Source organism: Chiroxiphia lanceolata, chromosome 6 (genome assembly GCF_009829145.1).
Source record: "Chiroxiphia lanceolata isolate bChiLan1 chromosome 6, bChiLan1.pri, whole genome shotgun sequence".
NCBI classification, from domain to species: domain Eukaryota; kingdom Metazoa; phylum Chordata; class Aves; order Passeriformes; family Pipridae; genus Chiroxiphia; species Chiroxiphia lanceolata.
This window is the reverse complement of record NC_045642.1, coordinates 25,276,295-25,302,443: the sequence shown is the minus strand read 5'-3', so window position 1 is coordinate 25,302,443 and position 26,149 is coordinate 25,276,295. Positions and strand designations below refer to the sequence as shown.

Here is a 26,149-nt window from a genome sequence, read left to right as displayed (position 1 = left end):
TGGCCAAGGTGCCCCTGGACTCAGGGAGAAGAGGGGCAGGCACTCGCCGGGCTGAGTAAGAGCGAGGCCGGCGGTGGCTCCCGGTCCCCGGAGAGGGCGGTGGCGGGGCTGTTGACTCCGTCCCCCCGTCCGGTGGTGAACAATGGGAGGCGGAGACGGAGGGAGGCTCCGCTCCCGCCGCCAAGCCTTTTCCCGAGCGCGGGGCGGCGGCGGGGCCGACACGCGGCTTCCTGAGCTGGCGGCGCCGGGCGCGGAGCCACAGGGACGGACCCCGCCGTCAGTCCCGCTCCCGGCAGGCGGCGCTGACGGCGCGACCGCCGGTGCGCGGCGGCACTTCCTGCCCGGCCGCCCTCCGCGGCCCCGGCGGGGCGGGAGCCGGGCCGGCCGCGCCCCCCGCCCGCCCCCGCTGCCCTCCCCTAGCGCGGCACCGCGGTAGCGGCGGCGCCGAGCCCTGAGCCCGGCCATGGAGGCGGCTCGGTCCCCGCCGCCCGGCGGTTCGCCCTCCGCCGTCGCCTCCTCCGAGACCGCTGCCGCCGCCACCGCTACAGCCACCTCCTCCGGAGCGTCGGGCGGCGCCGAGCCCGAGTGGGGGCCGCCGCCGGCTCCGCTGAGCCGCCGGCACAGCAACAAGCGCTTCACTGGCCTCAGGCTCTTCGGACGCAGGTGAGCACCGGGCGGTGCGAGCGGGGGGACCGTGGGTGCCGCCGGGCGGGCGGGCTCCGGGTGGCGCCTACCCCGCGCCCTGGCACCTGGCGGCGGAGCGGGGCCGGAGAGGGCCAAGCTCCCGGGCAAGGGCTGGCTGCGGGCGGCTGGAGCATCCGGAACGGAGGCGGCGGAGCAGCGGCTCCCGGAGAGCCTCCCGCCGCCGGACTGCACCAGGCCCGGCCGAGCGCACGCGGGGGATGCGCCGCACGGTGTGGGGATGGAGCGGGACGAGGTTGCGTTTTCCTCCTTTCGAGCTCTTGGCACGAGCAGTGAGAAGTTGGGGAGCATCCCCCTCGCTGCGCTCGCTGTCCTCCCCATGGAGTCGGAGCCTCATCTCCGCGTGATTCGCTTCCCCTCGCCCAGACCCGCCTGTCTCCATCCCCGCGCGCCCGTCCCGTGTTTCGCCTGACTGGCAGTCCTGCCGCGCCGCGCGACGGCTGTGCTGGTCCCGTGCTGCCGGCTGGGATCCCGGCTTCCCGTGCTTCCTTCCCAGAGCCAGCTGGGCTCCATGCGCCTCCCTTAGCCTCAGTGTTGGCCTCATGGGATTTGGGGGATTCTTGGACCGTGTAAGCGAAGGGGTGCCCCTGCCAATCTGTGAAAACACTGAATAACTGAGGTCTGAAGGGACCTCTGGAGATCACCTGGTCTACCCTGCCGCCTCGAAGCAGGGTCATATTTGATCAGGCTGCTGATCTTGAGTTATGAGTGTCGCCAGCGTGGAGAGAGCACAGCTTCTGTGGGACACCTGCTCCCATAGTTCAGCTCCTTGGGAATTTTTTTCCTCTGGTAAATATTCAAGTTTCCCTTGTTACAGCCTGTGTCTCTTCTCTCTCAGGTTGTCACTGTTCACCTCTGGGCAGCATCTGGCTCAGTCTTCTCTGTATCTTTCCATTAGGTTGCTGAAAATGGTATTAATATTCCCCCTTGAACTTCTCTTCTGCAGGCCAAACCGCCCCCATTGTTTCATCTTCTCTTTGTATCTGTTAACTCCTGCCTCGAGCCATCTTGGTGGCCCTGTGACAAACTTGCCAGAACAGCTGAAGCAGGATCCAGTGCACTTGAGTGTTGTCACAGGTGCTGAATGGAGGGGAAAGGCCCCAATTTCAACCTCCACAACCATGCTGGAACTGGGAGTGGATGGCTTGCAAGGTCACTCTGCCACAGAGCAGTGTTCTCTAAACTGTTTTCAAAGCTATCGGCAGTGGCTTCCTTGAGCTCCTGTCAGTCTCTGGCCTGTCCCCAATACTGCATGGCATCTCTTTCTGACTCCCAGGGGTTCAGGCTGCCATTACCATGTATATCAGAGCTGAGGGGAAGTTCTCCACATGTGAACAACCTTTGGCAGTGTGGACACATGGGGGAGAAACAAAGTGGGGCAGGCAGGAGGTGCTGAGCTGGAGAAGGCAGCAGGCCCTCCAAGATGGCTGGAAATGCCCATTGGGTTGTTTGGTGATACTTCTCTTGCTTTTCTACTGCTGATCGAGGGACCCAGTTCCTCCTGGCTCAGGGTGATGAATGTAGCACCTGGACCTGCAGGGTAGGGAGGAGAGATTCTCACGGACCTCTGAGATTGAAGGGGCTCCCACGCATGCCTGTGGGAGGTAGACTCGATGGGAACTCATGCAGGATAATTGGCTGCACGCCACTAAATTCATGCCCACCTGAGCGTTGGAGCAGACGATGCCTTGAAGTTTCTTCACCTCCTCTGAGGGAATTAGTGGGGAAGGCTGTGCTGCACTTTCTTTTGTCAAGAAGTACAACCAGCCCCTAACCCCCAAATGTTTTCCAACAGCCACTAGTGAGGAATTTTGCACCCCTTTCCATTCTGAGCTTTACCTAGAGTATATGTAGCTGGGTCTAGAGGAAGCTTTGGCAATGGGCAGGAGCTTGCTCCCTGGCAGTGATGGGTCTCTGGAGAGCGCTGGCTTCAAGGAGAGAAGTCTCCTGAGGTGGGCATGCACTACTGAGCTCTGCCTGCAGCGACACTGGGAGGCATGGCTGGGGGGGCAGGGGTCCACAAAATGGCAAGAGAGCCTGTCTTGTCCCGAGGGCAGATGAGCCCTGAGGAGATTTGAAGCAACAGAGGAGTGAGCCCCCAGGCTCTGGCCTCTGGTGGTACTTTTGCAAGCCTTTTGCAAGAAGGCTTATTTCTGTACCTTGTAATTGCCTTACAGGAGGGTGGAGTAATTGGCTCTAGAGCCGACAGAGACAAGTGCACAATACATGCATCCGGGCCATGGATGGGTAATTCTTTTAATTGGGCTGATAAAGAGATTGAGGCTGATCAGATAATAGGTGGTTAGGATTAAATTGCCTTTCTAGGTGCCCCATTTCTTGTGCTGTGAGTGAACAGCACAGTTTACCCTTTCCAGGGGGGAACTGGGGAAGGAGTGTGAGTACTGGGAACAAAACCTGTTTCTTGCTCTCCCCCATCCCGGAGAGGTAGGATGCTGAAATGGGTCTTTCCTGTGGGCTTCAGGGTCTGTAACACATTTCCCTTCAAAGGAGGTATGTGTAATGGCTGGGTCTGATGTGACAGCATAAGCAGGGAGTGTAGCCACCAGTGGGACAAATTGGCAGATGGTTGTCCAGCAGGGAGCAGGGGACCAAGATTTTGGCTGTGGCCCATTGGCAGACTTGGTGCTGGAGCCTGCACGTGAGCTTGGGGGTGCCTGCCACTGCCCCAGGGAAGGTCTGTGGGTGGCACAGCCTGTGGGTAAACGGCACTCAAGAAACTGAGCCGAGCACCCGCCTACGTGTTTCTGGGGCGTTGCTCGTCGCTGTCTTTTTCGCAGCTTGATGCTTGCGCCTGTGTGAAAGCTGGGGATGATGTGCCACTGGGACAGCAGTGCAGCCTTCCCCATCCCTGCCATGTGGGGGTACCCTCAAACTTCCTGGCCTGTGGGCTTGCTTTCCTCTGTGCAGGTGCAGTAGAGGGACTGTGCAGTGGGGTAAGCACCAGGTGCCCTGGGCGAAGACCAGACATGGTGAGAGTCCTGAAGTTTGTGCTCTGCAGGCTGACAGGCTGAGAGCAGTGCTTCCTTCGGGATAGGCTTTTTCACAACTTACCTTGCTGCCAGCTAGCTGTTGAGCAATCATCTTCCTACTCCTCCTCCATGCATGCAGATTTTGTCTCTAGTTCTGAAACCCTCCAGCCTCTGCTCCCCGTCCTGTTCACAGGTGTTGGGTAGCATTTAGTTGGGCCCAGGCCAGTGTCACCTCTGGGAATCCCCAGCTGTCTCCTGCAGTGACACTTGGGCTTGTTTGCAGGGCAGATGGGATGTGCTGGGAGAGTTGTTTCCGCTGCCGTGTTTGCTCTGTGATCTCTGCTCAGGGCCTGACCTCCTGTGGGGCAACTCAGGGACTTTTTATCTCACTGGGGGAAAAAAGTAAAGCACTAGGCACCCTGAGCAGCTGTGCCTGTTGGCAGCCAATGCAGCCTCCCAGCAGAGTCAGGCTGGGGCAGCTGCCAGCTCATGGTGGGGCTGTGGGATAGGGCAGGGAAGGATCAGAGTGTGGTGGGTCTGGCTGCTTCCAGAGACTCAGATCCTCCCTGCTGTGGTCCATGCCTGCCACCTGCCTTGTCTCACCAGTTTCTGGCAACCACTGGCAGCTCTGCTGCACTCCCAAGATCAGAGCAGGGGCTGCCACAGTGACATGTGCCTGTGCTGGAGAAGGTGTCAGGACCTTTAATCATAGAATCATAGAATGGTTTAGGTTGAAAGGGATTTTTAAGATCATCCAGTTCCAACCCCCCCACCATAGGCAGGGACACCTTCCACTTAATCTTCTTAGGAGTTGGACCATCCTTTCCAGGAAACCCGGTAATCTCCTCAAGGGGCTGAGAGGAGGGAGGATGATGGACCTCTCTCCTACTTTGAGCGAAAACAGTGGGAAGAGAGTCAGCCACTGGGAAGCGGGTACAGGTCTTTGCAAGGAGACAGTGTTGAGAGAGGAGAGGCAAAGCCATGAGTAGTGCAAGCAGGGAGAGTCTGGGAGCTGTTTGCTTGTGTGGGTCCCCTTGGAGACTAAGGAGATGCTCGTAAGGGGAGGCCAGCCCACTGCTATGGGGGCGATGCTGTCATGAAAGGCAGCCTGAACTCTGGCAGGTGGTGGGAGGTACAGTGTAGGATTTCTTTCACTCATCATCATGCCGTGCCTGGGGAGCAGGCAGTCTTCCCAGAGACTTGGCAAAGCCTTTAAATTGAACTTGCAGCTCTGGTCGTGGTGGAGCTCAGGTGAGTCTGTGAGCTGAAGCTCCTGAGTTATCTCTCAGCCACTCGTTCGCTTGCTTGCTGGTTCTTTAAACCAATGCTGACTTTGAGATGCTGAGCTCAAGAGCAGAGCTAGGGCTGCAGGCTGAGGACCCTTGAGCCTTGGGCCCATAAACAGTCTTTTTTGGAAGAGATGAGGGCTGGCAGGAGGTGAATGGCTTCTGCTGGAGACATTTAGAGGTAGGGACTCTGGTGCAGGTCTGACTCGGGGTCATGGAGAAGATGGAGAAATAGGGGAAACCTGTCCTGCTAGTTCTTGAGCTGGCACCAGGCTCTGGAGGAATAAGTGGCTTTGTCTTTGCAATCCTGAATTTGAGAGCTTTCCCTGGACCAGCTCTCCAGTATTACAAAAGTAATAGCCTGTGTTTCTGGTGCAACTTGCAGACCTGGCAGCAGCTGCAATCTCTCTGAGAGTTGGGAGGCTTTCTTCTCCTTCCCACCAGGACACCAAGTGGAGGGTGAAGCTCTGCCAAGACAAGCAAGGAAGCTGCGCTGGCCAGGCCAGTGCCCAGTGGGGATGGAGTCCTCCTGTCCACACTGGATGTGAGTTAGACACGGTACTATTCTCCTGCTGCCTTTGGTTTAGGGGTTGATGCCTGAGGGTGTTAGTTTTGTATTTAACTGTGATGTCTTCCCCCAGAAGAAACTCTTCCTTATTGTGCCAGGATGAGGAACTGAGAGGATCTCTTCCCAGTCCTTGCTGTCCCAGACAGTAAGAGTTAATGGGCCTCCTGTCTCAGCCCTGCCTGCCAGGCAGGTTGTGCTGTCTGGGTTAGACTGCCAGTTCCAGTTTCTACCTGTGACCATTGCTCCCACACCTGGAAACTGCCTGCCTGAGCTTTGCCCATCTCATGGCTGTCAGCCCTTCCCAGTGGCTCAGGGCCTGGGGAAATGAGCTAAGCATGCCCCATCTTGGAGAAGCTCTGCCCAGCTGTGAGAGCTGGGGACCTGTCTCTGGGGAGACTGGGGGTTGCTGCCCAAGATGTGGGTACGGGGTGGTAGTTACGTGACACTGGTGTGGGAAACCCTGCTCTGGGAGGGCTGCCCTGGCAGTACTGCAGGATGCCAGCTCGTGGCAGGCTGTAGTCCCAGCCCCACGGAGAGGCACCCAGCCAGAGAGGCATGAAAATCCCACCCAAAGCCAATAGGAAAGAGCTTGGTGTTCACACTTTTCATCACTCTGCTCACACCATCTCCCTTTCCCTGTTTGCCAGCTGCATCTTAGCTCTTTGCGGGGCTGAAACAGCCATGGCTCCGACACATGCTATGGCTTTGTGGAGAGTCACATGTCCCACTGACTGGCTGGTCCAGGAAGTTAGGGCAACTAACACAGAGCCTTCTTGCAGAACGTTTTCCTCTCATTTGGATGCAGCTTGGCTTCCACAGGAAATGTGGGTGCCGGAACAGTCCACCCCTCGCTTGCTGTTTGCAGCTCAGGTGTGGATCTGGAGCCAGAGAGCAGGGGAACTCCTTGCTGTCTGCTCCCCCCTGGCTGTGGAGGGTCCCACCTCCACTCTAGGGCAGGACTTAACAACAGGACGAGGATAGAGAGTCACAGAGCAGAAGTACCTAAGACATCTCAGTCTCCTCCTGAGCTCCCAGCCTCCAGGCATGGCCTGTAGCCATCCCAGAGAGGGAACAGGGGGCCATGCAGCCAGCCATGTGCTCACCCCTCCATGGGAAAGTTCCCACTCAGTCAGATTATTTGTATCTTGTCCTGCCTTGACACCCTGGCCCTGGCCAGGAGCCTCTCAGATCCAGCGCTAAGCCTCTTACTGCCCAAGCCTGAGGTCACCACACAAGGGAATATGGTGTGGCGCACTCTTGACAGCAGGCGCATGGCAGCTACTGCTGCTGAAATGTGGCGGGGGTGAGGGGGAGGAGTGTTTTCTGCAGGGATTTTGCACCCATTGGAGGCTGGCAGATGGCAGGATTAAGAAGCTACGGGGCTCCTGTCCCTTGAGAGCTGCCAGGGTGCATGGAAGGAGGTACCTCGCTCCCCAGTGCGGCTCCCAGCAGCGTTACAGCTTGGCGTAGGGCCAGGAGATGCTCCAGCACAGGCTGCTGGTGAGGATCCCCCACCTGGGCTCAAGCAATGTTACACACCCACAGGTTTTCTTGTTGCATGAACAAGCGAGGAACCAGATGTGGTGGGGGCAGGTATCAGAGAGGTCTCAAAAAAATGCTTTCCATCTGCACTGGGTCACTAAGAGCTTTGCTCCCCAGCCCCTGGCTGGTGGTGGGTCAGGGCTCCTAGGGCTTGGTGCCTGTGCCTAGCCAGAGGGTTGAGGGCAGGTGAGCTGCTCTGCCCTGCCCAAACAATGCTTCTCTGTGCAAGGCTTGGAGAGTACCTTCATGATTTATTTGAAATTCAAATACATGCCTGGACCCAGCGGTTGAGGTGAATGAAGGCTGCCAGGAGCCAGGCCAGCAAAGGGGATGAGGAAGGGAAGGAGGGCTTCCTCTCTGTGCCAACCTAGCCCTGGTCCCTCAGTCGTGTGCCCTCTTGCAGCCAGCTGGCTTGGGCTAGAGGTTACTCCCGGAGGAACTCTGAACTGAGTTAGTATCCCAGAAGCAGGAGTGTAATGCTTGATGTTTGGTGACTGGCTCATAAAGGAGAAATGTCCTTGCTGACTCCAGCTCCATGGGCACGTTGCCTGCATTGACCTCTATGGCTGACAGCAGGGATGATGGCACAAGTGCCATTGGAGCCCCTGGGATCTGCAAATGCCGAGGCAAGGGGAGAGCATGTGTGGTGGGGGGATGACACTGGGGCAGCAAAACTGTGGAGAGGGAGGATAGTGCTGTGTGCCAGGTAGCCAGGCATGTTCCTGGGGAGTGCTTACTCTTTGTGTCCCCAGACTCCACTTGCCCCACAAAGGTGTCTTCCCTTGTCTTCAGGGCAGCCAGCCCGCCTGATGGGGATCCAGGAGGATAAAGCACTGGCCAGCAGTATATAAGTATGTGATATTTTTATTGGCTTGCACAGGCTGTGCAGTCCCAACAGCTGCCACAGGCTGTGCAGTCCCAGCAGCTGCCACAGTGTTTCTTCTCAAGAGCTTTCCTCGCTGCCACCCCCGTCTCACCCTACCTCACCTTCTTGTGTCTGTACTAACCAAGGCCACTGAAAGCCAGGCTGCCTGCCTGCTGCCTGTGTCACTAACCGTGTTCTAAAGGGCAGCTCATGGCTGGACTTTCATTGATTAACATTTCAGCTCCTGTTTTGCTGGTGTTTGGATTGAAGGTCAGTTGAGGTCTTCCTCCTCTATGTCCTAACCATTGTGGGCGTGAGCACCTATGCACAGTGCATGCTGATTGCTTGGAAGACCTAAGGTGACAGCACTGAGGCTGGTTTAGTAAAATGGCTGAAGCAGCCTGAAGTTTGGTAGGACTGTGACTGCTAGAAATGGTGGAAAATCACGGCCTGGGAGACAATCACCATTGTTGGAATGTAGTTGCTGCATGGGAGCCAATTCCTGGACTAACCAACACCTCACTCACACGTGCTCCCGAGGAGATCAGCAAGTAGAGACAAGTCCCACATCCATTCCTGGGCTCCCTACACCATGGTCTTTGCAGAGCAGCACATCAGCCTGGTCAGGATTTGGCCGCACATGTGCAAGTACTGCAGTAGAAGATTGTCAGTGAGGACTGCTGCTTCGTGGCTTCTGCTATACGGTTTCTCTGAGTATCACCCTGTCTGCATGGCATCCTGGGCCTTTCTGACTTTGCTACTTGGTCTCCAGTTTGTGTCTCTGACCTTGTAGACACAAAAGACTTGTGTCTCAGGGCTGCTTGGGAGTGGTTGGAGGTGTTGGGAGCTAGAGGCAGCGTGGCCAGTTAGTGCTCTGCAGAGGGGAGGAGGAGGGGTTTCGGAGAGGTTCAAAGAGCCTTGGGTTGAACACCAGAGGGCAGGGTCGGTCTTCAGAGCTCTTTGTTGCTCTGCTGTGCAACTCTAGCCCTTTCCCTGTAACTGGCTTCAGCTGGGTGTTGTGACGTGTCCCCTCTGCAGGGTCACTTGACTCATTGCTCCTGGTTTTGCTTTCCTCTCTTCTGCAAGGAAGGGCTTGGCAAAGCATCTGTGCGGAGTTTTTTTTGTGCTGCCATGGCTGAAGTGGCTGGTGAGCTTGATGGCTTAAAGTGGTCCGCTGCTGCCACGGGCTGGCTGATGCTCAGAGGCAAGCCTCCAGCCAAGGCAGATGTTAGCCAGCTCCCCGCTGCACGGGCTGGTGTGTCCTGGTAGCACTCAGAGTCACACAGCAGCAACCACACAACCTCTGCACCTGAAGCCTGGGTTGCTTCCCCCAACACTGGAGGTCTGCAGAGCACTCGGTGCTGCTCTGTGGGTGTGGGAGGAGGAGCAGAGAAACTCAGGGAGCAAAGCAAGGCAGCCCTGTGTTAAAGGTCTATGCTGAAGTGTTAGTCCATTCCAGGAGGAGGACAGTGGTCTACTTTCTGCACCAGCATCACCTATTTGCCTGGGATCTCCTCTTTGAAGGACAATGGTTGCTGCAGAAGCTGACAGATGTGGGGATATTAAGGTGAGAGAAGAAAACAAAGCACGTAAGAGCAGATATGCTGAGGGCATGTAGAAAAAAAAGGGTGGAGGAGAAAAAAAATCAGCTTTTCCTCCTGCCCTCTCATTTGTTGCAGAGAGAGAAGCTGACATTCAGCGAAACCAAAAAAAGATAGATTTAACGTTGTTAAAAGGAATTACTTTAATTTTTATATGAGGTGCTTAGTTTTGATGTGAGGTGCAGAATAAAAGACAGTCACTGCCACAAGGTGAAAAAGTGAAACTAAAGGTTAGACTTGATATCAGTAACAAGTTCACAGTTAAACCAACAAATGCCATTTGTGTGGCAAATCAGCATGTACTTTGCTTAGTCACGGGGTCACAATGAAGGCTTGGGAGGTGTCTTTCTTGTCTCAGGCTTTGTGGTGTGGAGAGGTCACTGGGGACCAGGTTTCTCAGGGATGCTGAGCAGTTTTGCCCCTTCCAAACACCTGCAGGGGCTGCCACTTGTGGTGTGGTTTCAAGTGCGTGGGACCAGGGTCTCCTCACTTGGAAAGTCTTGCTCAGGGCTGCGTGGGCCTGGGGAGCCTCTCAGCTAAGAGCAGTGGTTTCTGCTTGAACACAGCAGACTGAAACCTGTGACAGCAACACAGGGAGCCAAAGGTCTCCATCATGACCCATTCTCCCATGTGCATGTTTACAGGCTGAGGGCTTAAGTAAGTCATGGGGGAAGGAGGAGAATGGCAACAAGAAGGTTTACTGGCTTGAGGAATGGGCTCTTAGGCTTTCTACTCCCGCTGCCTCTAGGGAAAGGGACTTGGAGAATTAGTGACCTGGTCTTTTGCTGGTCTGGTTGACTGGGAAGGGATTTTGGGGCCAGCTGGAATCCTCCTTTGTCACCCCTCCAGGCTGTTTCTGACATTTGCATGTCCAGATCCTGCCAGCCCAGGAAGGAGGTAGGACTGTGGTGGGGGTGAGGAGCAGCAGGTGATGTCAGCAGGGGTGTCTACTGTGCATAGACCCTGGGGAACAGGGAGAGCAGGATGAGTACAGGGCAATTGGAGACAAGCTGGAAGCTTGAACCCTCCCTGGAATTGTTCAAGACCAGGTTGGATGGAGTTTGAGCAACCTGGTCTAGTGGAATGTGTCCTTGCCTGTGGCAGGAGGTTGGAACAAGATGCTCTTTAAACTTTCTTCCAACCCACACCATTCTGTGATTCTGTTACCTTCCTTGGCTGGAGAGGGGGCCGGGGAGGAACTGCACATATCTCTTACCAGGCTACTTTGTTCTGAATGATTGATTAGTTATAGCACATTTTTTATTTCCCCTTTGATAGAACATCCTGGCAGTCCCAGTCAATGGGTCTTAGTGATGGACAGGGGACTGTTCCTAGGGGCCCTTCTGCAGCTGGCAACGTGGCCACCCTGAGGCTGCAAGGATGCTGGGACCTGCTTGACTGCTAGTGGCAGCTGGCTCTTTCCTGGAAGTGGGAAGGAAAGTCCAAAGGATGTGTAGATACCCTGTGCAGGGAAAGGGCCCTCCATCGTTCATCAGCTGCCAGGTTTGAGGGGAGAGAGGACTGAGCAGGCGCGAACATCTCCTGCCTGCCCTGGGTATCTCCAGCTCCCTTTCCCCTCTGGCGTTGTGAGAAAAGGGCTGAATGCAATCCCCACAGCAGCTTTGGTGGTGCTCACGTGTCCTCTCCTACCCCTGTCTCCCCCTGCTTTGCAAAGGCTACTCACTCCTTCTGCTGTGATAGAGGTGGCAGCAGTGGTGGTAGCTCAGCCTTCAGGCCTGGCTCTCCTCTGGTTAATGGTTTCCTGTGAACTGCTTTCAAGACACCCATCAGGGAAGGCAGCTGGCCGCCTTTGGCACACAGGCTGCAGCCTCCATGACGTTTTGTTATGATCCTGTTACTGTAGTCTCTCTCCAGGCCCCAAGGAGCACTGGGCACGGTCCAAATACATGCACGTTCCTACACACAGAGGAGAAGAGCTCCCTGCCTAATTTTAGCCATGACATGTAGGCAAGGGAAAGGAACAGGCGGGAGGGGGTGTGAAAGGACGAGGTCCGAGCTGCAGCCACTCAGGCTGACTCACTCACTACAGCCGTGTGTGTGTGTGTGTGTGTGTGTGTCTGTCTATCGGTTCCCATCACCGGGTAAGTGACCGAAATAACAATAGTTGATGACGCGTCCTGGAGTGAGCTGGCCTGTGGCATGACCCTCCCTCCCCTCTCTACAAAGACCAAAGCGGACGTGGGTTTTGTGGCCCCAAAAGGGAGCTGGGTTGTGTTTGGCTGGGAGCAGGTCCCTAGGGACAACTGGGGGACCTGGAGAGTGGTGAAGCATGATGGGGAAGTCCCCAGCCTGGCTACAAGAGGGTCCCATGGAGAGTTTTAGCAACAAGGGAAGACAGAAAGCTCCTGAGACGTCTGTGGAGCCTGCCTGGAGCAAAGACTGTCTATAACTCAGGAGCAAGTTACCTCCTGTGCACGAAGGCAGGTTCTCCATGGCAGGCGGCTTTGATCTCATCAGCTGTGCAAACCCCTTTATCCAGGTCCCAAGGAGGCGGGAGAGAATCGCCTCTTAGGCGCGTTCTTCCCCTTGTCCTCCTGCCGCTCCCAGGGAAGCAGTGCCATCCTCGAGCCACAGCTGGGTATTTGGAGGGCAGCTGGGCACCAGAGGGACCCCTCTTTTTGACCCCCCTTTGGTGGCCGCGCCTGCGACCAGGGGCGAGCCGGCCTTGGGGCTGCTCTGAGAGGAAGTGCAGTTGGTTATTTTAACGAGCGCTGTCAGGGTTTGCAGCACGGGGAGGAGCGGAGGGAGAAGCCAAGCACTCGCTCTCCAAACTAGGACTTGGTAGGGGAGGGCTGGCCCGGTAGGGGAGGGCTGGCCCACAGCTGCTGCGCGGCCACCGCCACCCGCTCGGCACCTGCAGGACCCCTGCACCGCTCCGGATCAGGTCACAGGGGCTTCTCCCCATGCTCTCCCCTTCTCTTCTCCTCTTCTTTCTCGTCCCCTCGTTTTCTACTTTTGTTTGTGCTGGGTGGGGGATGGGAAGGGGCCTGGATCAGACAGCTGGGCCGTGGGACTGGCCACCCTTTAAGTAGCATGTCCTGCCTTGTGAGGCACAAAGCTGTGCATACTGAAGGAAGTGACCAGCACTGGGGACAATAATGGGAATCTGCAAAAGAAACCACAAGCTGGGCACCCAAACCACCAGGACATCCTGCTAAGCCCCCCCTCGCTGATTTACTTTGTGCATGTCACTTTGGAAAGGGAGCTCAGAGAGAGAGAGAGAGAAGAAAGTGACTCCAAGTCCTTCCCAGCCTGCATTGTTGGTCCTGCTGATGGGACCAAAATAGAAACTGCATGGCTGGCCTCTCCGTCGACCCCTGCATCACTGATAGCAGTGGCTCATCCTCTGCGTTTATTCCTGGTTAATTCACAGCTCGAGGCTATCAGTCTTGCTGTTTGGCTCTTTAGCCAAATGCAGCAACAGATTGTTTATATCAGTGCTGTCAGGTTTTTTGATTGCCAGGAGGCAGATTATTTACTGTAGTGGCATATAAACTTCATAACATTGTGGTGGTGGAAAGTTGTCAAGAATATGAATGCCCAGAATCAGCCCAGGAGACTCAAAGGGAATGGCTTTGATTTAAATCAAGACAAAATACTGTCTTCCGTGGATTTTGGGAAAGAAGTCACGTTACTCTGAACCCTAGGACTGGCAAACTCTTGACTTTATGAAGCGTAAGTAGAGGATCTGAGCTAGTCTGGCAGATATACTATAAAGGACATCTCAGGTTTGCCCTGAGAAGGTGGTGAAGGGGAGGTGGCACCAGAGCATCATACAGAGTTTAGGATGAGGCAGGATGGAGTTGCCACAAGGATGTTGGGATAATGCTAGTAACTGTAAAAAAAGTCTCAGACCATTTTGCTCCCAGCCCATACTCTTCCCAGAAAACCAAACTTGAGAACACTGTCTTTCAAAGGGCCAGGCATGAAGGTGAGATGGCTTTTGCCTTGCATTGATTGAGGCAGGGCCAGGCAGTGGTCTTCCACCTGGCTTTGCCACTTGGAGAAGCCTTCCATGGCAAACCGCAAAGCTGTGGTGTTTCATTTCTTTACCATGCTACAATCCCCCTGCAAGGCAGCTGCTGGTCCCCAGTGCTTTATCCGTCCCCCTGCCTTGCTAGTTCAAAGAAGGAAGCTTAGTGGCTGCATCTCCTCCGTGTGTCCCCAGCTTCTGACTGACTGTGGATACCCGAAAATGGTGTGGGGTTAGTGCCTGTGTCTCACCTCTGGTGTGAACTGCATGGTGATCTGCCCAGGGCACCAGCAATCAGAAGTGATGCTGAAATGGTGATGCTGAGGTGTACTGTGAAGTTTCTGTCACCCGAAATAAAGCCTGTGGACAGGTTTTGCTTCTGGTCATCTTGTGCAGGTATCCTGTTAGTCTTTCATGTCTGGGGTGATAGGATATTTGTGTCAGGTCCACAGTGCTGGCAGTGCTGTGACACTGTGAACAGAGGTGTCTATGTGTGAGAGCAGGAGGCTGTGAGTTATGCTCTTGCTGAGCCACACACAAGATGGGTGCAGAGGCCAAATTGATGTAGCTGCTCATCCCTTGTGAAGCAGTGCTGTCCCAGGGCCTCCAGGATGGTCAGCCAGAGTGCCCAGTAACACTGGCAGGCTTCTGAACAAGTTAGCAGACTTGCTTAGGTATTGCCAGGGGTGCCTTGCTCTCGCTGTCCATGCCCAGTAGCCCTTGCAATGCAGAGACCCCAAGGACCTCAGGACTGGGAGGAGGTTCTCTGCAGCTGCATGCATCTGACCACCAGCTGGTTTCTAAGCACTTTCCTTGCTTTCTCACTAGAAGAGAGGTCTGAATTTGTCTTGAACAAACCCAGGGCTCACTGAGAGATAGGTGGAGACCTGTTCCCCTCTGAGTGCCCTGCTAGGACCAAAAATGGGCTTCTGCAGCCTGGAGGGGCAGCCTTAAAGTTGTAGCAGTAATCTCTTCCCCTGAAGGGTGACAGCGCAACCAAGGATGTCCTTAGCCATGGTTTGCCCTGGGAATGCCATGCTCCTGCAGCTCAGAAGCCTGGGAGTGAGGTGCTGTGGCCCCTATAGGTGATGGCACTTGTTGCAGTAGATCAAATGTATGAATCCCCAAACAGTTGAGCATAGCCCATAGCTCACCCCTTGTGACACTTTGAAAGGCTCATGGTTTGGATGGAGCTTCCCTGCCCCTGTGCTGGGGGGAGCCCCATCTCCTTGCTCCTGCTGGACCCAACATGGGGGAGTTCCTGACTCTTTTATTTGCATGATGGTAGGAGAGATGACAGCTGGAATGGAAATTCTGAGTAGAAACAAACTGCACAGTTTGGGAGCTTGCTGATTGCTGCAACAAAAGCCTGAAGGTTACACTATGTCTTGTCCAGTGTTTTCTCTTCCATGTCTGGCACGGGGGCACCTTCCTCAGCAGACCTCATCTGTGCAGGTTACTCTTTGTGGCCCTTCAGAGAGGGTTGGCCAGGGAGCCCTAAGGGGAGAGGCTGGTGACTGATACGTGGGAAGCAGCATGGGAGAGCAGGGACGGGATCTCAGGAAGGGTGGTATGAGGACAGCAACGTACATGGGAAGATTGAATATCAGAGCACTGAAAGGGGGATGTGGGCTGCACAAGCTTGTGATAGAAACCGAGGCTGAAGGCAAGTGGTGGGTGGGGATGGGGTGGGGATGAGCAGCAGCTCTCTGGATGGGCTCCCAGGCTCTTGTCCCTCAGTCCCTCTGATGTCCTAGCAGGGAGGAGACAGAGAGGCAGAAGCCCAGGGGATCTGGCTGTCATGCAGGGGTGGCTAATAATAACAGTTATACTTTCCTTATGGTTGATCTGTACAAGTCAAGTGTCCTTGACAGGTGAAGACAGCTTGTAAACTGAAACGGGCTCCTGCACACATGCTGCCAGCTCCAGTGCCACAGCAGGTCCCCAGCACCCACAGCAAGCCAGGATGCAGGAACCCAACCAGCTGCCATCAGGACAGGTGCTCGTCATGGAACAGGGCAAAGCACTCTGACTCGTTTTCCTTGTAGTCCCGTGGTTGGAAAAAATGCTTTCCAGTCGACTAACTGGAGATTTGCTGAAAGGTCAGGAGGAGCTAATGGTGTTTTTCATATCCAGGCTTCTCTATGACTCAAGACTTGTGTGTTTGCTGCCAGCAGTGTCCTGCAGTAGGGTCCTCTTGTCACCTTTGGTGCCAGGGGACAGGTGCCAGATATGCCACTGTATGAAGGTAACCTGAGATCTCTCTTGCTTCTGGGCACTGGCAGGAATAGACCAGGTTGCTAGAGGGACAGAGGGAATAATAATGTGGAGAAAGGGCCAAGCGGGCTTATGGCACAAGATCGCTCTGTGTACCTAAGGGCACAGAGGGCCTGTTCAGTTTAGTATATGGGAGTTTGCTTGAGGCTAGTGAAGCAAAGCAGAATAATGGAGCTGAATATCCAGGTGCTCCTCCTGATGGGGGCAAGAAGTTATACCATGATGGACACTGCGTGTTTAGCCCTGGGAGTCAGCCTGTCTGATTTTAGAACTACCACCACCACATGAGGGATGGCTGCTGGATGTCTGGAGAGATGTCTCTGAATCAGCTGATCCATGAGCTCCGTGTCCACTGAAGTTACAAGATGCGAGTTTTTCCTCTTCAATCCCTGCTGTACTTTCCAAGGGCATTTAGACCCTGCGAGGACATGTTCCTGCTTCAGCAGTGTGTCTGCCCACTGAGACCAGGCTGGGAGTGTAGGAGACTTTCAGGGCTCTGGTTATCCAAAAAAAAAACCACCTCCCAAGAGCTCTGATTGAAAATCATGAGCAGACCTGAGCTGCTGTCTCTTTCCTTATTCACAGGAGGAGATTGAAATGGTAGTGCATATCTGCTCATAAGTAGATTTGATATCCTAGTGTACACAGCAGTACTTCCTTTCCTTTGTACCCTGCAAATGCCAGGCTGCCTCCATCCAGCCTCCTTACCTAACTGAGCTGAGCAATGCAGTCTGCAGAGCAGCCACAGGTGCTGGCTCTTCTCCATCTTTTTCTCAGTGGCAAAAAGTGCAGATCCCAGAAGTGTGCTGCTGTTAGGCCAGGGGCTTCCAGGGCTTAGCTCCTCTCAGGCTCCTCTCCGCCCAGTGTGTGGTTCCCTGGCTGTTCTGCATGCAGCTCTGCTGATGCATATCAACCCTGAGCACCCCTGGCAGTCTGTCCATCTGCTCTGCCAGCAGCAGCTCTCAACACCTGCAGTACACCATTTGGAGCTCAGGTTGGAAATAAGATGCAAGAGGTGGGGATATGTTCACCCAACGTATCTGAGCTGCCGTGTCCTGCTGTCATGGGCTGTCAGAGGGTTGTCTTGTAATAACCTTCACCATTGGTGGTTGGAGCTTGAGGCTGTGTGCCACTTACAGACAACCCTGAAGATAAAAAGGCTGGTAATCAGCTAGTACTCAAACATAAATGTCAAGCCAAGGTTGTTCTAGCAGATTTCCTCACGAGACTGTGGTGCAAAAAGGAAGGAAGCTGTGTTGTGAGATCTTCCTGCCCACAGCAGCTTGATGCTGGTGGAGTATCTGGGACAGGAGGGAGCAGCCGTTCAGCTCATTTGGGGTGCAGTTGGTCACTATGTCTCCCCCAGCAGCTAAAGCCAGCCAAAAAGGATCTGTTGCAGTGTGCCACATCCAAGCAGCATTCTCACTTGCATTTTTTAATGTTTTATTTGTTCAGACAATTTTTAACACCTGTTGGTAATGATGCTGGTCAACAGCCTGCTGAACATGAGCCAGCAGTGTGCCCAGGTGGCCAAGAGGGCCAACTGCATCCTAACCTGTATCAGAAATAGTGTGGCCAGCAGGACTAAGGAAGTGATTGTCTCCCTGTATGCTGCAGCACTGGTGAGGCAGCGCCTCAAATCCTGTGTCCAGTTTTCGGCTCCTCACTGCAAGAAGGACATTGGGGTGCTGGAGCATGTCCAGAGAAAGGTAATGAAGCTGACGAAGGGTCTAGAAGACAAATCGTAGGAAAAGCGGCTGAAGGAGCTGGGGTTGTTTAGCATGGGGAAGAGGAGGCTCAGGGGAGACCTTATTGCTCTCTACGGCTACCTGAAAGGAGATTGTAGCAACGTGTGGGGTCTGTCTCTTCTCCCAAGTAACAAGTGATAGAACAAGAGGAAATGGCCTCAAGTTGTATGGGGGAAGTCTGGATTCTTAGATTCTATGCAATTTACTGTGCATCGTCTTGCAGACAATGGGGGCAGTGGACAGGAATGAAGCACTACAGTGTTGGGGACAGGCTGGAATCAGGGTCATCAGCAAAATGTGCTTTTGCCCTCTGCAAAGCTGCATGGGCCTCAGTGGATTGAACTTTCTGGTGACCAAGTGCCTGCCTGCATTGCTTGCAGTGGTGGGACTTGAGAAATACTTCTGAAGAGGTGACGCTTTGGTTTTGCTTTCAGTTCAGCCAGGCTTTAGCTGCCCTGATGCTGCTCTCTGGAGGCCGTCGCTGTCCTTCCTTCCTTCTCTCTTTGTGCTACATTACTGAGTACAGGCATGGTGATGAGACTGTACAAACTAAAGAGCTGATTTCCTTGCCCACCAGGCTGGAGGAATCCAAACCAAGCCTGGTCTTTTCCAAAAATATAAAGTCAGCTTTGTACTCATTTTTAAAAAAAAATGTACAGCCCCTAGTGCTACAAGCACTATCAAAAACTCTAGTTTGTCCAGAAAATAAAATATGTCCCATCTTACAGCATTTCCCAAATAAAAAGGGAAGAAGCTTCTGACAAGGTTGCCTGTTTGTGTGGGCCTTGGGACTTTAAAAGTTTGGGCCAGAGTGTTCTCCTGAAGATCCTCTGGTATTGCTGACCTGCAAGTGAGTGTGTAAAAGAGCATAAGAAGGAAGGAAGATAGAAGCAAGTGGAGCAGATGTCAGTCTTAGCGTAGTGGTGAGCAGCACACCCATACCCTGTGGTGGGTACAGGAGATGCCTTGTACAGAACTGAAATCCTTGAGAGTGGTGGTGGTGGCTTATGTGTGCTTGCAGGCTGCCATGATCCAGAGTCCCCTGCCTTGGGAGCAGCTGAAGAGCCAGAAGTTTGCTTCTACCAAACTGTGGGGTTTTTTTGAATTGGCCTTGAATAAATCCTCTCTACCAGTTGAAGAGAGGTGGCAGCCAGAAGGTGGGAAGCAAAGCACTAGCTCTGGAAGAGGGGAGCACTGGAGCTAGCCAGACCTACCAAATCTGCCTGCACTGCTTTTACTTGCCTGGTTCATTTTCTTCTGTAGGATTCACAAGGGCTTAATTTCAATTTGCTGCAAATTTGGTGGGACTGGTGCTTAGCCAGAGTGGTTCCTGTGGGGAAACCAGATGGACCAGCATCAGAAAAGCAGTGGGGGTAGTTGAAGTGCCAGGGCTCATTGGTACCTTGGGGTGCAGGGTCTCTGCTGATCCCACAGTAGAGAGCAGGGTTCCAGTTAGGTGGGAACACTTGCCCTGCCATCGCAGCCCCCTGGGCTGAGCAGTGAAACTCAGGGAGCAGTAGAGCTGTGGGGAGCAGGACCCTGCCACGTGCCCCAGGAGGCATTGCCATGTCCCCCACTCCTCGCTTCAGCCCTCTGTTCCCTGCTTTCTCCTGACTCCTTGCCCTGACCCCCACAGCCTGGCCTGGGGACCTATGGGGGAGCCTACTTAATTCCTGGTCTCTTTGAACAGCCACCATCCAGTTGCAATGGAAACCTTTTTTAGGCGGCACTTTGGACGGAAGAGGCTGCGGCACACCAGCGTGGTGGCCGTGCCCACAGGCAAGGCCAGGCGTCGCTCCCAGGTGGGGCTGCCTTCCACCATGCTGGCCCAGCGCCGCCGCGGCTCAGGCACTCCAGAGGCATCCCTCTCCTGCCTGGGCCTGGTCCGGCGTCCTGGCACCCGCCGACGCTCCAGCACCACGCCGCCCTGCCTTAGCCCCAGGTTTGCTGTGCAGGCGAAGCGTGGGGGCCAGGCACAAGACGTTGATGCCCAACTGCTGGGTCCCTCTGTCCTCCTGGCCAGCCTCGTTCCCATGAGAGAGGAGGGGAACAGGGCTCCCCATGCTGACATCTCCACATCCGAGTCTCTAGAGGATGGTGGCACAGCAGCAGAAGCTGAGCAGGGCCAGCATGAGCGTTGGGCTGAGGAGACATGGCTGGCCATGCTGCCCCAGCTGCGGCCACTCCAGGGGGGGCTGCTGTCATGGGGCCCCCGCTGCCTGCGCCGCTCCTCCTCCCACCACCTGCCCACCGAGGTTGTGTACAGCCGGGCTGCCTACGGCCTACCAGGCCGCTACCGCCGCCTCAACCAGCGCCGGCGCTCCAGTGATCCCCTCCGACCTGGGCTGCTCCCCTCCAGCCACCCACGGCTGCTGGCCCAACACTGTGCAGGGGTGGCCAGAGCCAGGTGCCCCTCTGCCACCTTCCCCGAGTGCTTGGGACCGGAGTCCACCTGCCACGCTGCCCCGGATGGCTGGAGCCCCCGGTTGCTGTATGTATGGCGACAGCGTGCAAGTGGGCAATCAGTGCCTTGGGGAGGGGAGAAATTGGATGCAGACTCAGGCTTGGTGGGGAAGGAGGGAAGGGACTCGGTGCCTTTGGCCTTGGTTACCATTGGCGTTTTGCAGTGCTGCTGGCATACCTTGAGCATCTTCCACTCGGGCCAGTGCTGCTGCTGATGCTTTCAGTGCAGCCCCTGGAGTTTGCGGTTGTCCTCTCCTGCCAGACTGGGGCCAGAGGGAGATGGCAGGCCTGGTTGTGGGCTGGAGGTGCACACTTTCTCCTGCTGGCTGGATCACCTGCTCCTTTCCTCCACCCTAGCACATCTGGGAGAAGCTCGCTAGCCGCAAACAAACAGCGGCTTTTATTCTGGCTGGTTGTGCTGGTCCCTGCAAGAACCCCAAGCTCTGATGTGCGTTAGTATGGGAGAGCTGCAGGGAGCGTCTGTGGGCCAGGGGCTCTGGATTGTCCCTGCAAAGGCAGCTTTCCCACCACAGCTTGTTGGAGACTTCCAGGGTGTTTTGCAATGGAACTGTCATCCCCAAGGGCATTGACCCAGCAGGCCCAGGCTGTGCTTTTGCTGGGTACAAGGTGTCTTTAGCTGAGCTGTCAGCAATGTGGGCAGCACCTCTTCATCCCACAGCGCTGTGTCATAGGAACAGGCACTCCTCAGCCAGCTGTGCTCAAGATGCGCCTCATTTCCAGCTACTTGGTCTTGAGGAAGCTTGTCTGCTCCAGCCTGACATTGCATCTTAGAAGCAGATTGTTATTCCTCCTACCTTGATTTAATAGGCAGCCTCACTGTGTCTTCCAGGAAAGCTATTGCCAAATCCAGCCTCCAGCACATGATAGCCCAGCCAAACCCTGCACTAGCCCTGAGGAGCGACTCGGAGAGGCAGATACGCAGCACTGTGGACTGGAGCGTAAGTTGTAACTTGTTTTGCTGGGCATTGCATGGAATAGGCTCCCAACCAAGAAGCAGAAGGCTCTTCCCAGGTTGAGGCTTCCCAGGTGACTGACTTTGACACATTTATGGCCTCTGCCATTGCCACCAGCTGGTGCCAATGTCTGTGCTGCTGGCAGCACTGCTTGATGCTGCAAGGAGAAGCTGTGCAGACACAAGTGGTTCCTGGGAGTATGACATAATTACTCCACTGCCAGTTCTGCTTCTGACAGCTGAGATCTGGTGGCTGGGGCCAAGCAACAAGGAGCAAGTCTCTGCTCCTTTACAAGCAAAGCCTGGCAGGCTTTAAGCTGCATCCTGAGGTTGTAGAGCAGAAGCTGGTTCAGGAGAGTCCCCTGCATTGAATTTGTCCCAATGCCTCCTCTCAGGGGGTGATGAATCAGCTCCCCTGTGCAGGACACTGCAACTGGGATGTAGGAGTTAGTTTCCTGGGGCCCTTTCATTTCCAACAGATTGGCCATGGCAGCAGCTTTGTGAGGTTTCCTCTGTCCGAATGTTGTCCCTCTCTGTTGTGTGCATCTTGTCTCCTGGCCTACCCCTAGCTCCAACCTGGCATACCTCCTACCCCCTAGCATTGTCTAGTATCTTGTCCCTTGCATAAAGCATTTTAGGGGCTCAGTTTCCTGTCTGGGGGTACTCTCAGAGAAATGTGTTGTCTTGTGCCTTTCAGGAGACTGCAATATATGGGGAGCACATCTGGTTTGAGACCAATGTCTCTGGGGACTTCTGCTATGTTGGGGAACAGAACTGCATGGCAAAGCTGTTGGTGAGTCACCTGGGATCACCCACCTCCCCGGTAAAGGCTGAAGATGCAGGACATGCAGAGGTCTGGGGAGCTGCCAAGGCAGGGAGTGTGTCCCTCCTGCCTCTGCACACTGGAGGGCTGAGTCTGTAGTTTCTGCCAGTGCTGGTGCTCAGTTTGCAATAGGAACTTGACGCAGGGCTGCCACTTGTCCAGAGTATTCCAGGGAGAGGGTGTTAGGATCCCACACCCTTATAAGAATAATCTGAATCCAAGACCTTTCAATGGAAGAGAAAAATGTGTGCTGGAGACCCAGGCCCCTGCAGGCAGCACTGTTCTTACAGGGTTGCTGCAGTCCTCCCTCCCAGCTTGCAGGTTCAGTCCTACTTATGATGTAGGATGGAGCAGTGATGTGACGGTGCCTGCTCATGGGGTTTACTGGGGAAGCCCTACAGGTGCCTCCCAGACCAGCTACCATGGTGCTCTCAGGCAGTGTCAGAAGAGACCAAGAACTGCAGGACAGGACAGTGGGGAAAATACCTCTCTGTTCTGTGCCAGGCCTGAGAGCATCTGCTGTAGGCACATGCTTAGATCCCTTCACTTGCAAGGAGTCTAGGCTGTGTCTAACTTTACTATGGGGCATGTTCTGTATCCCAAAATATATGAAGGAGGTATGATGGGAAGCTGAGTTTGCCGGCCTCAGAACACTGTGTGTTTTCACTCACATGCATGTTTTATTTCCCCTTTTCTTATCCTGCAGCAAAAACCGCTCTCCAGGCGTAAGTGTGCAGCCTGCAAGATTGTAGTGCATACACCCTGCATTGAACAGCTGGAGAAAGTGAGTAGAGCCTGTTGAGCCCTCTCTGCAGCTCACAAAACTGTAACAGCCCTTCCTTTTTGGCAATAAAACACAAGAAGATTGGGGAACTGCAGTGTGTAATTGCAAAGAGGGGTCTTCTGAGGAGACAGTACCAAAAGGAGTGACATGATTGGGACCCTTGGCCCCATTTTGTTCAGTAACAGAGATATGTGAGGGTTTGGCAGCAAGTACCAAACAGCTCTAGAACTTCTGGGCCTTGCTGTAGTACAGTAAACTCCAGTAGGTTGCCTTGAGGTATGATGGTTTTACTGATTCCTCTCATGTGTGTTCAATCTACAGATAAATTTCCGCTGCAAACCTTCCTTCAGGGAGTCAGGATCCCGGAACATACGCGAGGTGAGAGATGTGCCTCGGACACTGCCCACATCTACCTTTGCTCTTTCCAGTGTGGTGACAAAGACACCAGATGCTGCCAGCATCTTGCCCATCAGAGTTCAGGCATCATGCTGCCTCCTGCTCCAAGGAGGTGGTGCAGTAAAAGGAATGTTTCTTTGCACAGCAGCAGTGCAGACTGAGTTTGAGGAGTGGGGAGCTTGCAGACAAGGAATGTAAAGCATACGATGACTTGCATGTTCTGAAGTTCCTGAATCTGCATGGCGAGAACCTGCAGACTGTTTTCTGGAATAAACTTTCCCACTCATGTTGGTCCCCAGGCACAATAGGCAGGGCTATTGCAAAGAGCAGGTTCCCAAGTCTGCAATTTGGAAGGAAGCAGTATGGGCTCATTTCTTGCTTTATCACTCAGCCCTGACTGGGGTGTCACAGGTACTGCAGGTAGCAGTGGAAGATGTCTGCAGTGGTGCTATCAGACCACTTTAGCCCATGTTTTAAGGTACTGGGTGTAAGAGGTGGCCTGGGACCTGTCTGCTGAGCTGCACTGATGGAAGCAACTGTTTCACCCTCCAGCCTATGGAGTCAGTGTAGCCCATGCAGTGCTCTGGAGTGGGTGTGGATGGCTCAGTCATGGGCCATAATGGTAACACAGCTGCCCCCACACTGTGTTTGTGCTGGCACAGCAGATGCAGTAGAGGAAAGGTATTCAAACACAGGGCTACCTGCTTTCAAATGCCAGTGTGACATCAGAAAGCAAAGCTTTCAGCATCACTTTAAACCTTCCTTTCTTGCTTTGCTCTTCCTGCCATATCTCCTTCCCATGTCACTCTTAGCCTAGCTCACCTATTTGTGCTTCACTTATTTTTGGGGCTCTGCTGACAGCTGTCTACCTCTCTCAATCTTCTATCTGTATTTTTCTTCTGTCCAAACTCTACAAATTTTCTCTCCCCTTTCTTGATTTTTCTTTTTCTCTCTCAAACTCTGCTTCTCCATCTTGTCTTTCTAATGCTTCTCAGTTCCTTCAAGGCCTCTTCCTTCCCATTTCCCTAGAAATGTGCTCTTCTGGCCTTTGTGGTGCCAGGGATCTCAGCTGGGGTCAGCCCTCTCTCTAGATGTGCCTGCTGGGACTTAGAGTTCAGCTCAAGGCACAGCCCCCCTTCTGCTCCTACTAGATTCATGTCTGCTAAAGCCAACAGGTCTCTTTGTCCTCTCTAGTGTGCTGCACTCAGAGCAGGCAACACTGGAGCTGACCCAAACCTCCTACCAGTTTGTACCTCTGTCATCATGATCCCAAAAGCTGTCAGGAGCAGGATTGGAGCTGTTGGGCCCTGCCACAGCCTGTGAATTCTCACTCCCTCTTCTGTTTTTGCTCCTCTCTCTGCAGTGCCATTCCTAATCCAGGGCTGGAAGAGCAGGGTAGGATTTAGGACATGTGGTGCTTCCTTGCAAAACTTTTGAGTCCCTCACTGCAAGTGACTCCTGCAAGTCCCAACCCTCTCCCACCATGAGCCTGCAGGCAGGGTAGAGGTGCCTGCTTGCTGCCCACCCTGGGGCTGAGGCAGGCTGCAGGATTGCCCTGGGGCAAAGATCAGGGAGAAGTGGGTGTGGGGGGCTTTGGGTCCGCCGCTGTCCTAGAGGAATGGGGAAGATAGGTTCTCTGCTTAGCTGCAAGCACTTCTGTCTTTCTATGGGCACAAACTGTGTCTCCCTGGGGATTTTCACACCTTCCACCAGCAGGTTTTTCACCTGGCACTAGGGGCATCTGGACAGAGATGTTAAGGGACTGAGATGTGCTACTGCTTGCTCCCTGTCTCTTCGGTCTGCTTTCTGTGATTCTCAGTCTTCAATTTCCCTCTCCTCCTTCCTATTTCTTCTGGTTTTGATTCCCTTTTCTCTGAACATCTTAATTTGGCCTCATGCCCCCAATTCTTTGGCTTTGCCTTCTCTCAGAGGGTTGGGGCTGGTGCCTGTGAGCAGTGGGTTTGCTGCAAGAGCAGTGGTCCTGGGTGGCTTGGGTCCATTATTTCTGCCTGTTCCTGAATTCCTTCACATGCTGGGCCTTTCATTCCCCTTTTTTTTTTTCTTTTCTTTTTTCATTTTCCCTTTAGCCCATCGTTGTCCGGCATCACTGGGTGCACCGGAGGCGGCAGGAAGGGAAATGCCGGCAGTGTGGCAAGGTGAGAAGGTATCTTGGGGTGTTTTTCTCAGCCTCAGGAAATCTAAGGTCAAATGAGAGACAAGAACAGGGCTGGGAACCAGGGACATCCCACCATTCTTGTTTGGCAGTAAAACCAAGACACGTGCTCTGTTTTGCTCAGTGAAGCACTACGTAAATGCTTCCCACATAGTTTTCCCCCTGGGCCCAATCAATCCTGGAGGAGACTGTCTTCCTGTCATGCTTTCTTTGAGCATTAAGGACACCCCTGCAGAGCACAGTGACCTCCCTGGTGCCATAGTGGTGGTTGGGGCTATCTGACAGGGATCTAGAGGGCTCCAGCTGCAGACATGCTCTCTTTGTTAATCTCTCTCTTAGTGGTGGGAAAGTCCTGTTGGAAGGTAGAAAGTGGAAGAGGGAATTCCCTAAGCCTCTTATCCTTTCTTCCACAGGGTTTTCAGCAGAAGTTTGCCTTCCACAGTAAAGAGATTGTAGCCATCAGCTGTTCCTGGTGCAAGCAAGCGGTGAGCAAAGCCCCCATAGAATGCCTGCCCAGCCTGTTCTGCACCTAATGACCTCTGCTTTCTGCTGAGACTCCCCAGGCTGCTTCTCTGCAGCCTACCCTTAACAGCTCCTCCTACTGACTGAGGCTGTACTGTGATATTTGTGAACTCCTTCTAGAAACTTTCTCTTCGTTACCTTCCCATTACAAAATTTCTGTATGGTTTCCTTCAGCACTCCTTGTATTGGCATGTGGGAGCTGGGAGGAGATGGTGGCTGTCCCTAGAAAACTGAGCAGCTGAGTTTTCTCTCTGTCTTCTCATTCCCCAGTATCACAGCAAAGTGTCATGTTTCATGCTGCAACACATTGAAGAGCCCTGCTCGCTGGGGGCTCATGCTGCTGTCGTCGTTCCTCCCACCTGGATTCTGCGGGTCCGACGGCCCCAGGTAAGTCATTTTGGCTCTTGTGGCTCTTTCACAACTCCCACTTGCCCAGTGGCTC

At 54.2% G+C, this 26,149-nt stretch overlaps 1 protein-coding gene across 3 annotated transcripts in view; it reads left to right on the top strand.

Annotated features, from left to right (window-relative positions):
* Nucleotides 1-26,149, top strand: part of DGKZ (diacylglycerol kinase zeta) — a 53,717-nt gene that overhangs the window by 7,027 nt on the left and 20,541 nt on the right. Inside the window, exons 1-8 of one of the 3 annotated variants that reach the window (XM_032691222.1) lie at nucleotides 437-663; nucleotides 20,887-20,995; nucleotides 21,707-21,802; nucleotides 22,539-22,616; nucleotides 22,938-22,994; nucleotides 25,100-25,168; nucleotides 25,599-25,670; nucleotides 25,978-26,094. In XM_032691222.1, the coding sequence (XP_032547113.1) occupies nucleotides 464-663; nucleotides 20,887-20,995; nucleotides 21,707-21,802; nucleotides 22,539-22,616; nucleotides 22,938-22,994; nucleotides 25,100-25,168; nucleotides 25,599-25,670; nucleotides 25,978-26,094 (798 nt within the window). In that variant the 5' untranslated portion in view covers nucleotides 437-463. Of the gene's footprint in view, nucleotides 1-436; nucleotides 664-19,089; nucleotides 20,065-20,886; nucleotides 20,996-21,706; nucleotides 21,803-22,538; nucleotides 22,617-22,937; nucleotides 22,995-25,099; nucleotides 25,169-25,598; nucleotides 25,671-25,977; nucleotides 26,095-26,149 lie in introns of those variants that run through there. The other 2 variants (XM_032691220.1, XM_032691221.1) reach the window with 2 other exon arrangements.